The 18,448-nt window shown below is 37.8% G+C and overlaps 1 protein-coding gene across 1 annotated transcript in view; it reads right to left on the bottom strand.

Moving 5' to 3' along the window:
* Nucleotides 1-18,448, bottom strand: part of FTO (FTO alpha-ketoglutarate dependent dioxygenase) — a 229,248-nt gene that overhangs the window by 117,482 nt on the left and 93,318 nt on the right. The window contains exon 8 of the mRNA XM_058034316.1: nucleotides 12,915-13,039. Within this exon, the coding sequence (XP_057890299.1) occupies nucleotides 12,915-13,039 (125 nt within the window). The remainder of the gene's footprint in view (nucleotides 1-12,914; nucleotides 13,040-18,448) is intronic.

Raw genomic sequence — 18,448 nt, 5'->3', positions numbered from 1 at the left:
AAAACCAATCCCTCAAGTCCTTGTTTTCCAAGTGTTTTTTGGAATCCAATGACTAATACTGAGGCTATTTTGAAAATTCAGATTTTCTCGATAACAGAGAACATACTGAGTCACGTCAAGCAAGAAACAGTAATATTTTTTAAATGTGTCTGCCTGTGAAACTAAGTGGTTTGGATTCAACTCTTAAGTTGTTCTCTCTCCAATTATGTTACAGGCAATTCAATCCATTTTTGTAAAAAACAATTTTTCAATCCTTCATAGTTTTCTTTCCAAATGCAGATTTTTCCTAACAAAGATAACCAAGAGCTGAGAAATAAAGGCACTTTTTTCCTGAAAAAAGGAAAAAAAAGCTTTTCTAATGCAATTGCATAAAAATTTTCTTATATTTAAAAGAGAATTACTTTGGCAATGACTATTTCATGTGTCAAATTCAAGCCACAAAGATTTCTCAAACGAGATGTGTCTCTTTCTGCGACAGTATCACCATCAAAGTGTGAGATTCCACCACCAGAAAATGTGAAGGATATTTATCAAGATCATTAATCAATCCCACTAACTCAAATCAAGAGTAACTCTCTCAAACTCAGAATTGCAATGGCGCAAAAACAAGCTGGGAACAGACGACGATGACAATAATCCAGATAATTTCACTGCTGAGTATCCAAAACTGTAAAATTTATTTTGTTTAAAATCGTGTGAAAGTATCTCCTAAAAGACCATTGTGGACATCTGAATTGTCAGTCCTCTCTCCTGTCCCCAGCCTTCTCTGCATGCACAAACTCATCAGATTTACACTACAGCAGCTGCAGGTACCCCTGGCTGTGGTGCAGAATCCTAACTGGGAGCACCCCACAAGGGAGGGTTTCTTTGGCAATATTTATGGATAATCCCTCTTTACAGGCTGACATCCTACAGTAGGAGATAATAACACACGTGACCAGGTGAAGCAACCTCACATTAAATGAGATATTCCAGCAACACCTAGAACTTCCCCCTTCTCTTCTGTGGGAGATAAGGGAAAGATTACACCAGAAAGGAACTTGAGAACAACATCTCTGGGTCTGCTCTTGAGGCAATCCCTTTTTTGTACACTTAGCCCAAGGCTCAGCTTAATGCAGCCCTTCCCTCTAAATAAACAAAACAAATAGAAATACAGGGTTCTGGTCAATTGAAATGTTGTGGTTTCTTCTGGGAATAAACCAAAATGTGTGCTGTTGACTCTGAGAAAAGGACGGAACTCTAAAAAATATCACAAGGCGCATTTACTGTAAATTCCAAGGGAAAAGAAATAACGAACATACATTAGAAGTGTAGTGATTTTTAGGCTCTAATGAGCCTTTTCCCCCCTTTTAAACATATAATAAGTCTAATTTACAATGTCAGCACTATTTTGAAAATGTTTTCTTTCCTGTGTAATGAATAATCACAAATAATTAAAACTGAATGAAGACTGTCAAAGCAAACAAACAATATAAATTTAGATGAATTATCCCACTGTTTTTCATTATTGTGTTTGTTCATTTTCTCCTCAATTGAATTCATAACATTTACTCATTCACAATGAGTGTGTACATTCACATCTGCACAGTGGTTTGCCTATGGAAAAGTATCAGCTTTCAGTATTCCTTCTCATGTGCCCTCCCAGCTGTAAATGAGGTTAGGAAGCAACACCATAAACACAGAAGGCCTTTCGAAAGGTAAAAGAGAGCAAGAACAAAAAGCCTCTCAGGAAATTTGATTTGCGCTTGGGTTTTACTCTTAAAGGAACACCCAAAGCTTAACAGTATTTAACACTATTGAAATTCAAAATATTAAAGGAAGAGACAGCAGCATAAGGCATTTTATTCTATGGTAGTCTTATGTTATTGCTACAAAGAGCAGAATAAGGCATTATAGCAATAATAAAAGTGTATTACTAAAATATAAATAGCACTGAATGCCAATGTCATTGTTCTGAGCAATGGGCTGCTTTATTTTTATTATTCCCCCTCACTTTTATTTCTTTTTAAGAAATGAGTGTTTGCAATTCCTTCAGCAAAAGAAACCAGGACACACAGATGTCATAAATAATGCCCATATAAACCCATGCTAATTTATTTAATGTGAAACTCCAACACAAATTACTTAGCAGTGAAATTGCACCTCCTCTCATTGTGTATGTGAAATAAAGGCGAACAGATGTGCTCTTCCAGACCAAGCTATTGCTACAATTAAACCAACAGTCATTTTACAAACCAGCGAGCTATTTCATGTGCCTCTACAGTGCTAATCATCCTTTCTGCACCAGCCCAGCCCAACAGAACAGTGAGTTATTTATAGAGTTATCTATCCTGCACTTTGCAGATGATGCCTAACATTATGACAACAGTGAAAAGGTCTCCGTACCTGCCTACCTAAAACAAGTTTCTGTAAAGTAATGAATAGAGACAGCTTGGGGACTATCCACCTGCACTGCCTGCCTTTTACTGCCTGCAAAGTGAAACCACAAGGGACTGGCAGAAGGTACTTGTCTGACAGGGCCAGGACAGGCTTTCTCCTCAGTGACAGCCTGGGCCTCGCCTCTTAAACCTGACCCACCATAATTCCTTCACAATGCAGCAGCGAGGCAGCTGACAGTAGCAGCTGCACCTCCTAAGCGAGATGGATGGAATTTTCATAACTAGTTCCCCAAGTTACATTTTACCTTCAAGATAATTTATGAGCTGCTGTGGAGCCTTGAAGAGACAATATGCTTGCCATAAAATTAACTGTAACAGTCTTGTAGGTTATAATTAACACTGGGAGGGTAGCACCAACTGGATGAAACACATGGCATAATTGATGGTGAAACTGGAAATTAAGGAAGCTAACAATATCATTACTGTGCACATCACTTTAGTGAAACCTATGCTTTCCAGGGGTTAATTACAATCCCCTTCCAACGTACACACGCTGACGGGGAGTGGATGAGTGTCACAGCTAGGAGGAGGCAGGTTTGCTGGCAAGGCCACCTTGCACCTGGACTGATGTATATATTGTTTTTTTTGCCTGGAAGAGATATACATGTCGAAGCAGCAGCACCAGCACCTGAACATCTGGCAGCAGGCACACTGCAGCTCAGAGATAGATGATTGCTCAAGCCTCATAGAATATTTCATTTTCACTGCAGCCAGCAGACTTAATGGCAAAGAAGAAAAAATCCTCTGTGAGATTTCACTTAATGACACACATTATTAATTTAAATGACTTGAGCAAAGAAAAACATTTTAACTTTATATTGCTGTAACTTAACAGCAAATTAAGATTTTTTTTTCATCAGTGTATTATCATTTTGGTTTATTATATTAGTCTTTAGAAACATGCAGAGCCATCTTTTTAGAATCTCACCTTCCAAGGGAATACTGAAGATGCAATAATAGTGAGCTAGTTAATGAGAAATAATATTATAAACTGCTGCCATCTTTGGGAAGGTGTGCATGCAATTCATGTACCTGTAATCCAAGACTACTCTCTAGCCAAAGCTTAAAGAATCATTAGTGAAATGTATTTTTTTTAATCCTTAAAATTATTTCAATGAAACTTTTTTTTGTCCCTGGACAACATGCGTGAAATTGTACAGATAAATGATGCAACAGTGTCACCTACAGGCAAGCAAAGCAGTCAAAAACTTCCTTTAATATTGCACCCTCTTGCCTCTCAAATCCTTCTCCTCCCCTGCTTTCCCCTCCTCCAACCTCCCCCTCAATCCCTAATAATACAGACCTGGATTTGGGGATTATCCATATCTCCAAGCAGAAAAAAAGGGCAAATACCTAAAGTGCTTTCAGGACAGTCTAATATAAAATACTTAGATCTTTTATGCAGTACACTGTGCCTTACAATAAACATGCTGTGCAGCCAGCAAGTCATCTGCACTGGAGTGGGGACTTGGATTGCTTCACCTGTCCTAAGCACTTGCTCAAATTGACATTAACCATCTGGTCAAAAATAATTCTGATAAAAATATTCTTTATATCACAGGAAGACCAAATGCCAACATTATTAAATATGAGAAAATAAAAAAGAGAAAATGTTGACTCACCTAAAAACAATGGGCAAAAATTTTAACAGTATTGTCCAAACTTGTACAAAAAACACCCTCCAGCATTATTTGGCACTAAATCTAATTCCAGCATATCATGGGCATAATTGATGGATCCATTCAGCTTACCCTTGCAGAAAAAGTAGAACACACTCTTATTGGTAGCTCTTAGAATTCTCAGAACTCTCATTTTCCAACAGAATACTCTTTTCTCCTAGTATTACTTCCCTCACTTTAACACTCAATAGACTTTCCTTGGCTTCTCTCACAAACTGCATTTTGAGACTCTGTTTCTCAATCTTTTTGATACTGTTCAAGATACCTTTTTGTTTCAATTATTTATTTTATACCTGCATATCTCTGAAAGAGTTCTCAGTTGGCCAAGTTACTCAAGTAAGTTGCACAGGGTTATAATAGGATTTTCTTCTATTATTATTACATATGTATACATATATGTATATGTACATATACATATACGTATACATTTTTGTATATGTATATGTATATGTACATATACATATACATATTTTCTTCTATTATTATTACATAAGCACTGTTTCCATTTGGGGCTGCTGTCATTTATCAAAATAAGACAAATAATATAAGAACAATTAATGTTCTGTAACAGGTCCCCAAGTTCTCTGTTTTTACAGAACCTCTTAAGCTTAAGAAATGCCAACTTCCCTTTTTAACTATATTAAAACATCAGCCTAGTTCATAATTTAATAATTCCAAAGCAATGATACATTAAGTATTAAAAATTCATACAAAATAAATGGAACAAATAATAGTGGCCAAATCAAACTCTTCAAATACCCAAAAGATCTCATTAGCAGTGAAAATAAGCAAGTAAATCAAATCCTATTCTCTGGTTCATCTTAGCTTCTTGGATTAGTTGATACATCTCCAAGCCACTCCTTGACCTCCTTGTGGACTGCACTTCCCTCTCACCAATCCTGTTAAGATTGCCCAGGAATTCACCCTCTCTCCCATCACATGATTACCTGCATGTGCTACCGTAACTTTAATGCAAGCAAACTGCAGAGCAATGCCACTGCCTGATCCCCTTTTTTACCCACAGAATCCCTGACATTCACTGGCTCATCACCACCATGGCCTGGGCAGCTCAGAGCACTGACAGCACCTTGCTCAGCTGCAACATCCATTTAATTTTTGGCTGCTCCAGCAGTGCCAGCAAGGGCAGCAATTAGTGTCAGCGTGGCAGTTGCTGTGTGTGATCCACACCTGCCTACCAGGGCTGGGGAACCATGCATTTCACAGAGCCCATCAAACACAGACAGCCAGTGGGAATCAGCTCTGGCACTACCTACCTGACCCATATTTAAACTGCTGACCTGAAGACAAAAGGCTTTGTATTTCACTGCCAATCCCTGGAGCCATCCAGTTCTATATAGGTGGAAAAACTTTAATAACACAAGTCTGACAGCCTTTAAGACTAAAGTCATGAACTTATGTAAGCATCTGCTCACACTCATGGTATGACATGACCAGCACCATTTGGCTGGGTAAACCATTTAAGTTACCCTCTGTTTTGTCACCATTGGTAATGCACACAGATTATTTCACACACCTCCAAATTAAAAATTTAATTCAGCATTATGACAGGTAAAGCTGTGACAATAATGATAATAAAAATCATTAAAGTCCTGTTTGGATAAGGCTTCTATTTTTTTACAGAAAAGAGAATTCTGTCTTCAGACTATTTAATTTTCAATGTCTAGTTTTAGACATAGTTTTGAGTTCACAATAAGTTTGCCAGTAGTTTAATGGATATTACATACCATGACATTAGCACATTTTGCAAAAGGAAGGCAAAGGGAAGAATGGATTGATACTGCAGAATAAATAGACCTCAGTGCAAGTAAAATAAATATATGATAAATTTTCATTCACTGGACCACTCACACCTTATCCCTAGTTTGTAACACCAGGTCTTTATCTAATATGGGCAGCTAGAGAGCACAGTAAAACACACTGAACTCTCCCAGCGTTTCTCCTTTTCCCCTGCCTCCGGTAGACCATTCTCTCCTACAGAAAGGATGACAGCAGATGCTAATGCTACTTTGTGCTTCAACTGTCTGATGATGTGGCTAACACTTGGTCTCCACAGATTATAAATTTGTCACCTCTGTGATCTAGTCAATCTCCAGTACCCTGCAGCCTGGAAATGCAATAATCTCCATTTCCAGCATTCAGGTCTCCCAAAGGTAGTGAACAAATCATTGTCAAGCCACTGGAAAAACAACACTATCTATCTTTCTTGTACTGCAATTATGAAATCTTACATAAATAAGGAAATGTCACCTATGCTGACTTTAAAAGCCTGTCCAAGTAAAACCAAACATAAAAATCATAAATAACTGAATAATCTCTGATAGACTGGGAAAAATCTTTACCACATTTTTTGGAAGCTTTAATTGCACTATAAATAAGGACTAATCTGTGTAATTTTCCAGTTTTGGAAGTGCCATTGAATTATTTAAAAAATTCATCTAGCACATGAAGAAAAAATCATTAAATCAAAAAAGAAAAAAAAAATCAAAGCAGTTTCATTTGGTAGTTACTCAGGTAGAGGATGACGCATCTGTGTATGGATTTCAGAAGTGAACCATTAAAATTAAACTAAAATGATAAAGGAAACAGAGTAAACAATCCCTATGAAGTGCCTTAATGACAGAGTGACACAAACAAAAGCCACACAGAGACACAGAGTGAAGTTGTGCAGCTTTTCTTAGCCTGCCCTATAATACAATTTGGGTTAGGTTGCTACACCATGTAAGTTTTTTTGCACCATATATCTGTGTATACAGTGACATCACAAGGTAAGAGGCAGGATTTTCTCTAAGCAGCCACAGCTTGTAAACACGTAGTATTTCCAAGGGTAAGGGGTCAAGACAGTTTCAAAGGAGCAGCTAAACAGCAGCATTTAATCAAGCTGCATTTCCATTGTTCTGAAGAGCACTTGTACCTATTGATCCCAAGCTTGGCTGCTTCAAAGACTCCTCCATACAAGGAACACAGGTGAAAGACAGAGGCAGAAAACAGGAAGGGTCACGAGGAGCAAAAGAAATCTGGCAATAAGCAACTGGAGAAAAGTCAGAGGTCAACAAAGGCAGCTGATGTCTAAACACAACTACAGCAGGAGACCCGACAACTTCATCCACGTTGCAGTGTTTTCTCCATTCATCTGAAAGCTGCAAGGTTGGTTTTCAGTCTGACTCAAAGCATCTTCCTGATTAACATACAGTATTCAAGATTACTCAGCCACAATTTACTTTTGGCATATTGTCTAAATATATTTATGTTCAGAAAACCTGGTTTAGCTTACATTGCTGGTGCCGAACAGTTTCATTTTCTTCTTTTAAGAAGTATTCACACGTATACATTTATAGTATGAATGTCAAAGAAACCAAATGTAATTTTCTCTTTTTCTCCCTGTGATTTCCAAAATGGTGAACGAGAATTTTGGTGTATGCTCATCGCTAACTTACTGAGACCCATTATCCAGAGAAGACAACTGTAACCCAAAAACACACTGGAGATCATACAGCTGTATGTACTGAGATCCTTACTAATATCAGAAACATGGATACTGGATTCCACAACATGGAAAACAAAACAAATCTCTCATTCTCATGCTACACAAAACGACCACAAGTCTTAAACAACACAAATACTTCCCCCCACTCTCTGACAGACTTTGATATATCTCTGTAGGATGCAAAATCTTGGGAACTGGTGTAGCTCCTATTGTAGGAATTTCTGAATGTTTCACATTATGTCATATACTTATCATCCAGCCAGGTGTGTGAGAGTTAAAAAAAAAAAAAATCCATATTTTTCAACAAGTCTTTGAACTGGTATTATCACATTTGATTTGAAAAATAGCATTCATGAGTTCCTCAAAATGCACAAAGCCTGTGACAGAAAGGAAGGAAAAGCTCCGATTTTGCCAAAGCCCATGTTTACTTCTTAACCCATCAACATTTCCTCTGCTACAGAGGAAACACAGCCCCTCTTTGCATCAACCTCACTTTCTCCTACTGGAGCTAAAAAGAGTAAAATCCACCTCAATTACTCCTTAATTATTATCTAAAATTCCAAGGTATAAGGAAATTAGGCATAAGGAAAAAAAATGAACTTTTTCTTCAAAACAGAAAATAAAATATATAAAATCTTCCACTTTGTATCTTATTTAACATGCACATTTTAGGCTTCTACTCTAAGATTCTTTATTTTTCTTATTATAGAATTGAAGAGTGTCATCCAGATTAGGACTCAATTTCCTCACTAGGCCCTTATAATTTATATTCCTATATAAAAATCAACATAAAAATCCAGATTTCACTGTTGAGAGCTAAGACTACCTCTGCAGTATAAGTATTCTTTGTAACTAGAAAAAAAATACATACCTTTAAATTGTTATATAAAATTGTGAGATCTAAGAAAGGGTTTGACAAAGGCAAAAAATGCTGAGGAATTATAGCTCACATCTGACTTGAAACCTGAAACTAACATGATTTGTCACAAGTAAGAGGTTCTTTTTCCACTGCCATGCAAAATGCAAGAATATAAAAACTCTAGAAATACAGTGACCCAGTCTACAAAATATTATAGGTTATAGAATGACCCCATAAAAAGAGATTTTTTTACTGTGTTATTTTAATGATGCAAGGTTATAAGTTATTGATTTTTACAAGATATAATCAATTAACACTTTTTTGCTGTTTATCTCATGAACCAGAAGAATTTTGTGATTACTTTGGTACAGATTATTTATTGAATGTTTATTCTGTTTTCACTATGTCAATTTGTCATTAGATGATTATTTAGAGAGAAGTTAAGATTTCAGAATTTGGATAAATAGCACTATGAAAATTCAACAACCATAAATGGTTTTATCAAAATTTCCACTTTGTTATGTCTGTCTCCAAAACTTCACATTTTCCAGTACCTGGCTGAATTTCCCCTAAGAGAAATGGCACAATTTCACTGAGGGAAATTGCAAAATGGACACCAGAATCTGTGTTACAATAAAACCATTTTGGACTACTACAATTTTTCCATTTGAAAACCCCATACCTTAGCAATGGTTTAACTAACCATATTTTTTCCTAGCACTCAATATTTTCAATGCAGTTAAACACTACCTTTTAAATTAATCTCTTGTTGATTTATTGAAGACAAATTAGCTTGGTAGTAAATGTATGTCTATGAAAAATACAACAAAAACTCACTATCAATTAAGTGCAGTATGTCATGCAAGCATTAAAGACAATGCTATTATAACATGATACAAGTTCTATCAGGAGAATAAGATCTACAATTTTATTTAACTATAGCCCAGCTCTCTCAGGCCCTTCCTCATCAGGAAAAGTGAACATTCTCTCTTGAAATTCAACTACTTTGTCTTTTCCCCCTGTTTCTTTCTGTTATAACAACTTTCCTGGTTCCAGTTAAAAAGTAAAATAAAATTGTCAATAACATCATCAACAGGGAAAAATATTAAAGCCTTTTTTAAAAATGAATCAGGTGCAGATATTGAACTGTACTTTCTCATCCATTGTCTCACTTTTCAAATGATAATTTCTTCCACAGTCACCATTAAATCTTGATCTATTCCAGCTCTCTGTATGGGTCATTGATTCTAGATGTACCATGGTTATTTTTAAATGTTTCCCTTTCGTAGAGAAAAAGAGGGCTGTCTAGAGCCAGATGGGTAACTTCACACTTCATTTATCAAACCCAATGCATTAGACTCCACCCTCTCTTTCCCACTATTGCTGTTAAATTTCCATATAATTTGGTAACAATTTTCATTATCATACAGTGACCCTAAAAAGTCTATCCAGGTTTGCACGGTCAGTCCAAAATTCACAGCTGTTCCCTTCACCCTGTTTTTATTACAGTAGAACCAGAGGTTCCCCTCACTTCATAAGCTGAACAGTGACCTTCTGCAAGCAGAGGTCAAGAAGGGGTCAGTTCAAAGGGCTAGAGCAGCTCTTTAACAGCTATAACAACCTGTCCATCAGGCCCTATCACACAGTATAAACAAATCTGGGGCTTTGGAAACCCTGGACCATTTCTGTTAACACTCAGAGGACATTCATTGAGTCCTACCTGAAGTATTTTGGATCACTACCACTCAGGGAACAACTTGAATCCCTGGAAGACCTGCTCAGATACTTAAGATACTGATGACATCTTTGCATCACAAGTCTGTGAAATGGTGAGTGCAACACTAAGCACACTGCCATGAGTTTTGGGCTGTGGAGCTGAAATAAAATCTTAAAAGAGTCATTCCAGCTCATTAATAGGCAGAAACACTGGTACAACTTAAAGTAAATAACACAAGAATGCGCTTTAAATGAGTAGGTACATACCAGAAGAGTTCATATGCCTTTCTCTGGGAAAGGATAAATTTCAGTTTGTGTTACCAGCTCCCAACATGTTTTCTTGTTTATCTCAGGTGTTAATGACACAAATAAAATGCAAGAAAGAACAGAATGACTATGTAACTCTACAAAGACCAAGTGCAGAGTGAAGTTTTCTGCCAGCTGCCCTCCCTTCATTGACCTAAATTTCTTGAAGTTGTACTGTTCATAATCTGCTCTCTAATGCACAATGTAAGGTAATTAGAGTCATCTGTATTTAACTTCCACAGGAAAAAAATTCTATTATCTAATCTAGCTGATCCCCTGATAGCCTGTTGAAAGTAAAGTACTGTAACCTATTGCCTGCCCTTCGACAAGTGCTAATTATTTCCTGTCCAAGCACATTTTTCTCATGTAATTCCAAAGTACACAATAGACTGATCTCTAAAACATGGGCAGCCCTGCTCGTAGCACGGCGGACGTTTTGTAACTTTCAGCACCGTGTGCTCCATGGCTGCCACAGCCAATGTTTCACTGCAGACCCCGAGCTGAGGCTTTGATGGAGCCCAGTGAGGTGTATGGTAACAGCCTCTTTATGCAGATCAAATGGATGAGACTCCCAGACAGGTCACCGGGATGGGAAACATCAAACAGAAAGAAAAAGGATTATGGATATTTAATACTCAAAGGACACTTTCTTTCGGAACTTTCAAGGCACAATGCTCTTGAAATTTTCTTTCAGGTGCTTAGGTTTAAGAAGGCCTGCACTTCATCTGCCTGTGCCTCTGCCACCCCCAAGAGCTGCAGCTTGGCTGTGTCAGGGGCTGGGCCGCGTCTCCAGCTGCAGCCTGGCTCCAGCCCCAGAGCCCCCTGTGAGCAGCCAGTGGGGCAGCAGGCACACTGAAACAAACCCACGGCTCTCCCGAATTACTCACTGCTGCCATGACTGCTGATGACTTTGTGTAGTAGGGAATCACTGCCAGACAAAATGAACTCTATAAAGGTATTCCACTCATTAGGATCTGTCTACTCTCTTTCATAACAAAGATGCATTTGTCCCAAGGAAAAGTTTTAAGTGATTTCCTCTGTTTCCAACATAGCTAAAACATTTGCATTATTTAGTAGGCATGGTGATGGAAGGTAAAAAAACCAAAAAACACCCCCCCAAAAATCAAAAAAAAAACCCCCAACCAATTGAAAAATACAAACTAAAAAAACCAACAAAGTAACCATAAAAATTCCTTAAATTGTTCAAGAAGAAAAATGTAAATCCCACATGATAATATAGAAAATATTTTAGAGCCAGCTTATTCTGAAATCTTAAGAAAGCAGCATACATTCCTTACTCACTGGAACAAAAACTTATAAAACACAACCTCCAATTTGCAAAATAACTATGCGTAATTATGTTCAATTTTTTTCTAAAGTTCCTAAAATGCTCCAACTTCATTTGCTGTTTAATTATTTAAACCAGAAAAGATACCCAAGTGTCAGACCCAAAATCTACCAATAACATTTTAAAAGCAATCTCAGAGTCTTCAGGAACTACACCAGCAAAATACAAGAGATGTCCTTTTACTTTTAATAGTGCAGGTAAAAAAATCATGCCAGTTAAATGCTGAATTTAAATAACAAAAATCTGATTTAAAAATACTTTTGACTAAAAACTGTGTTTAATTGTAAGTAAGGAACATCTCCTGGGTTTAAGTAAAAGCTGTATATTTGGCAGAAAAATTTCACAGACTGCTAGATATTTTATATAAATATCAAATAAGAAAATAATACATTATAAAATTAGTAAAAACCTATAGCTTTTAGACATTGGTTTGAAAAAAGGTGGCATCAACTCATTTGCAGCCTAAGAGAAGGACAAGGTGGAACATGGTGGAAATCCTCTTTCATTCACCTGTTTCTGAACAAACTAAAAGTATGACATATCTGGTGCTTCTGAAATGCACTCTGATTATATCCGAGCAACACAAACTTTCCCAAACACCAACATAAACAATTCTAAACACTGCTGATAGCACCTCCTGGTCCATGGCAGTGAGGTCTCTCCAAGGTTCAGTGAAACAGCCCCAGGACATGAACCCAGCGGTTCGTACAGGTGAGCCCACCTCACCCAACACCATCCAGTAACTCCAGCAGGACACCTCAGGGAAATGGGAGTGCCACGAGCCAAGAAGGGCAGTTTTAGCAGAGCATTCCAGCAGAGAGCCTGGCTCGTATTGTCAGCAAGAGGCGGAAAACCTGAGGGCATTTTAGGTGGCACCACTCCTCAGATCTGAGGGCTGCCTACCAGGCTGTTATCGGCAGCCTGTACTGTAGGAGTAACAGAGCAGTCTACCCCACAGAAACATGGACTATCCTATTCAAGGAATTACTGTTTGAACAGTGAAAATTTAAAATTTTTAAGTCACTTTTCCCCACTCAAGGGGATTTATAGGAGTACTTCTCACCTTGCTGTCCATTCTTTACGCAGCTTTTGTCTCTCCTTAAGCAGGAGCAGGAAGCAGCTGATGGTCTCATTTCTTTGTTCCTCAATTTGTTGCTCTTTTCTCACCTCAGAGAGGACCAGACTTGTCTTAAAGGGAGGAAACACATAAAAATTATAATCTAGAAATAGGAAACAATGTGTAAAATTAATAAAAAGCCCATAAGCAAATAAGGACAGTAAATCAATAGCTTTTTTTATTACAGTTCCACTGCTGACAAATCAATACAGTAAATGATGGTTAGAAATGGCCACCATATATTTGGTATTTAATCAATATACATGGCACATAAGGTAAACCTTAAAATCTCATTGCCTTAAGTATCACACTAAGACACTGTGCATTCTAGCCCACATTTTCTTGAGGCATAGTTATTTTCTAAATATTATCTTGTATCAAATATTATCAGTATTTTCCTCAATGTAGCATTTGTTTGGGGGACTTCACCCTCCCCTTTGCTCCTTGGTAAATCTGTTGAAAAAAATACCTGTTTGTACTATATCTGCTGAATGGAATTTCTGCTGATGTCCACATGTTCTCTTTATCATTAAATACTTCAAATAAACAAGTAATAAAGTCTTTTTACATATGGAATAAATTAAAAACTGCTCAAAAATTACATATACACATATACATGCAATGGATTTAAATCATGTGTGAAGCAGGATGACATTCAGTCTCTGCAGATCAAATGTTGCTGGCCTTCTCAAACCTTGAGCTGACAGTTAATGTTGATATAAGATAACTGGGGATGTTCTTATCACCCTTCATCCTCCCACCAAGCTAACTCCAGCTCCCTATATTTTCCTACTCATTTCTGCACCATTTTTCCTCTTCTTTCCCTGCACTTCCCCATGTCTGCCCAGCTGGGAAGGAAATGCTCAGCTACCAACCCAGTCCTATATCCACCAGTGCCCATGCGCACACCTCCATGTGCAGAAGTGTCTCCACGGCAGAAACTGAGAGTCTCCTCCTCAAGTGAAGATATTATATTGCCTTTTTCACTTTAACCAGCATCCAATAGACATGGAATTATTTCTTATATTCTAACCTCCAGTCAGGTGTTCTGCAAACATATCAAATAATCTAAATGTTTTTGGTAAGGATGACAGAACCGATGGAATTCTTGCACAAACCTGTTTTCTTTCCACATAAAAGGAGGCAAAAAAAAAGTTTCTGACCTGGGAAGTTATGCATGTGAGTTTGAAAACACAACCAAATAAAACCAAGAGCTGCAATTCCTATTCCCAGCATAGCCTGCCTCATTGGAACAATGTGACAAAACACGTGGCATTTTGCCTCCTCCTCAACATCAAATACCCATTACATTCTGTCCTGCCCAACTAAAATTCCTCGGGGAATTCTGTGAGAGAATTGTTATTATCTCTAGTTTGTGAAAACAGAGATGTATCCTCTTTCTGATAGGTTTTTGGGTTTTTTCCACAAGAAACTATAACACACAGATAATACATTTCTTAAGCTATGTAAAGCAGGAGTAGAATTGTTACTGCTATGGTCATTCCAAGACAGAAGCATGAGGGTTCACAGAGACAGAAAATAACTTTATTGCACCAGCATCACAAGTGAAGACAAAAAAGCATCTTTCTCCCCACCTCCCAGCTCTACCAGTTGGCCTACCAAAAGGCATTAGCCCATCATATGGGACTTAAACATCAAAAAGAACATTTTCTTGTAAAAACCCCAAATGTTCAAAACTCTGTCTGTACAGATCACATTCTTGACCCTGCTTTGACATTACAAAGCAAACAAAAAGCCAGAGAGCATTTTCAGATAAGGATTCCATGACATGGGTTTCCCTTGCACTGACCTACAACATCTTTTCCACAAGCTCCAATATCCGCCAACTTCAACAATCCTGACCTCAGAGCCTCATTTCCAGCAGCTGCACAGTTTGACGCAGGATTTGATAGAGGACTTCAGCAAGTGAAACACACTCACATGAGCTAATGTACATTCTTTAATGGAAAATTAAAGAAATTTTTGGAGTGAAAATTAACACTCCTTGTCACTCACAAAAGATACACCTTCGGATTTAACTTTTGTATTTATCATGTACAAGACCTGACAGAGCACTACAACCAGAGTTTACCCCTGTATTATAGGATGATCAGACTGTAGCCATACAACAAGCCCACAGTCCACCAAGATTTCCCTTTCAGAATGTTTGGATGGCTATTTGATTCACAGAGGGCCAGGAAAATCCACTGGTGATGGTGAGATGTCTGCTTCTCCCCAAAACTTGAGCAAAGTCCCAAGTTTAATGATGCCATGCCTCACAAAGCTAAAAGTACAGTTATTTGCTGCAACAAACATCAAGATCTCCTAAATAAATGATCCACAAAGTGCAGAGCATGGAAAACTGGGAGTTGCTAAAGAATTTTCAGTGAAAATCTGATGAAAAGATGATGTCAATAGAGTATTATCAGTCAGAGATGGATGATCACTTCTCCAAGTATTCACCATCACACTGTATGTGATATGGTATGAATTCTGTTGACCTGGTGAAATTGCAAGTTTGGTCCTGAGTTTCATCAAGTAAAGTCCCCTCCATCTACAGAAACATCATAATTCCGGAAACTGAACATAATTTATTTTTTCCTGAGAATATAATTATATTGCTCCAGCCTTCTGTTAACACCTTTCATTTATGTGGTGATGTACATGGCTCAAGTCAAACGCATAGTTTGACACTGACATCATAAACGCTTCTTTATTGAGCCCTGTGAGTACAGTCACAGCTACCTGCAGGGTGAAATAGTATTATTAAGCAACACACAACAACAATACATAGCAATTTAACTGATTTACTTGTTTTCTAACAGTGCTGTAAGGGCAGCAAGGTCACCTGGAATGCCAGTGCAGAGCTTGATGTGTAGCTTTTATAGAGGCATTTCTTAATAACTTGCTATTCTTATAATGGCAATAAAAATCTTGAATTGTAACAAATAAAGTAGCATTCTGGGTAAAATAATATTATAAAGCATGTTCCTTTGAAAGTTGTCTTTTCCGTGTAACTTGGTTTTGGATTTTTTTTTAACAAGGGGATTCGATATATACCTCAACTGATAAAGGTCAAGGGTTCAAGAAACTCGGTCAAAGATGTTATCAGCTGGGAAAGCCATTTCCTCACATCAGCGCTGATAAAAACCCATCAGAAACCCAGCTGATACAACCCCTGCTCCACGGAGCAGGAATGACCTTCTTTTGAACATCACTACAGTTGCACATCCCATCAAAGAAAATCTGATCTTGTGTCTCAGTTCTTTTAATGACAGATAATTGCCTGCAGAGGCCCCCTTTGCCCAATGCTGAGTGAAGCCTTCACAATTCTGAACTGGGCTCAGCACTGACTCAGGGGTTTTCAGCACACTTGGGACTGCAGGACAGTAGAATAAATAAACAATGCAACCAGCCCTACAGCCTGTCTTATCTCATCCTTGTGTTCACAGAGATTCTTGAGGGTGGTAATGTTTACAAACTGGTGAAACTTTCTTCTGCTTCCTGAGCTGTCAAAAAACATATCCTGGACAATCTAAGAAAGGAGATTACACGAATTGCTTTTCACTTGTGGGAAGCAACTCCTTGTCTCATTGGCCAGCATACCACTTTAATAAGCAATACTATGAGTATTTTCAGTAAAGCTTACCCAATTCTCCTTACTTATCTATTAGTGTATTTAGGGCTTTCCTTGTACAACCCAAATGGCATAAGTCTTAAAAACACACAACTCACCTCTCAAAAAGCCTAAAGTTATACACACACACACACACACGTGTGTGTAAGTACACATGTATCAGGAGCAAATCCAGCCTTTTACATTAAACATAGTATTTAGGAAACTGTACTCTTTGCCTTCCTCCTGGTACAGCAGCAGAACTAAATTTAGGCATATCAGGAAGAAGCCATCAGAGCATCTTCTCTCATTATGTAAGAAAGGAAGGTTCTAAGATCAGATTTCAAGAGACCAACACTCAATTTCTCTCATTATCACCAACAAAATATATCAGCGACAGAGGACTGAATAGAAGCTGTTATAACCAAGTCTTTCTATTCATCTTGGATATACACACAAATGTAGATCCATTACAAAGCCAATCTAAGTATTGTAACAGGTTTACAATATTTTTCCTTAGATATGCAGCAGAAGAAACTGTTTTAACATCCACAGGCCACTACCCTGCTGAACGGTGTGTCCTGGGTGAATATCACAACATGTCTACAGACAAGCAAGAAAAACCAACATCTAAACACTCCAAACCCCACACTGGTACATTTTCCATCTTACAAAGCTAGATTTTTTCCTTCCTTCCTTCAATACAGACCTCATGAGGAGTCAGACATAAGGTTAGTAACACTGTATAACTGGAGACACGAAGCTTAGTGTTCTGTCAAACAAATTAGCCTTCAGTCTGAGCTAAAGTGGCACTTGGGACAGTTTGCCTCTTGGTCCTACTTTGTTGGGTCAACAAATCAGATTTTTCACTCCAAGTTAAGATTTAATTTACTCACCACCAGTTTAAATAGGGTAATGTTCTGAATCTTTACCAACCACTTCTACTTTAACACAGCAGTCATCTCTAAAAAAATCAATAGCTAATACAGTAAGGAAAATCAAAGAGTAAAATCTGTAAGTAGGGCTAAAATGTTGTTCTGTATTTTCCCTGTTAATTTTGTCATTTTATTTGCTTTCAGTGACAGACGTTTCCTGATGAAATTCTATGAAACTAGAACATGGTCCCTTTTAGAGGGGAGGGAAAAAGAACCTGAAATCTATTAGGCCACGTTAATTTAACATGTTGTAACTCCTCCATGATAAAAAAAGCTAGTAATTGATTACAAAACCCTGCTCATTTCTTCTCTACTTTTAAAATTTCTACTTAAAATACGAGCAAATGTGCCCATTTCCACTGATACAATGGAAACAGCCAGCATGGTTTAAGTTATCACCCGGTAATTTGGGCACATTAAACCCAATTCTCTGCCTTTTGTTTATTAATTCACTATGCCAGATATCACAGTTTCACTCAGCAACCCTCATGTTCTGGATGATATTGAAAAATGAGTCATGTTTGTCAAAGAAAGTTAAAAAAAAAAAAAAAAGGTAAAGAGGAAAAAAGTGTTGTTTATAGAAGCCAGCTGCTCTGGCTTCGGCGCCAGCAGCTCCTCATCCTGCTATTTTACACTCGCAACCCCCACTGCCCCCACTGGCACAGGTACAACTAAATGTTGACTTCAATGCTTCAGAGAGCACTCAACTGATTCTGTACATGATTAATTGCCAAAGACATGGCTGACCATATGGAACAGAGAAAGCATCAAGTAATTCATACTTCTGTATATGATCATTTGGCCCCTGTTGTTTTAATGTACAGGAAAGAGCTAGTATAGCACAGACCTGGTGTCTTGCCCTTGACAGCCCATTAAGAAATCTCAAAGCACCTAGTTGAAGTTATGCTGTTGGCTTTTCAATAGCAGCC

Source organism: Melospiza georgiana, chromosome 14 (genome assembly GCF_028018845.1).
Source record: "Melospiza georgiana isolate bMelGeo1 chromosome 14, bMelGeo1.pri, whole genome shotgun sequence".
NCBI lineage: Eukaryota > Metazoa > Chordata > Aves > Passeriformes > Passerellidae > Melospiza > Melospiza georgiana.
Note: the sequence above shows the minus strand (reverse complement) of the source record. Positions and strands in the feature narration are given on the sequence as shown.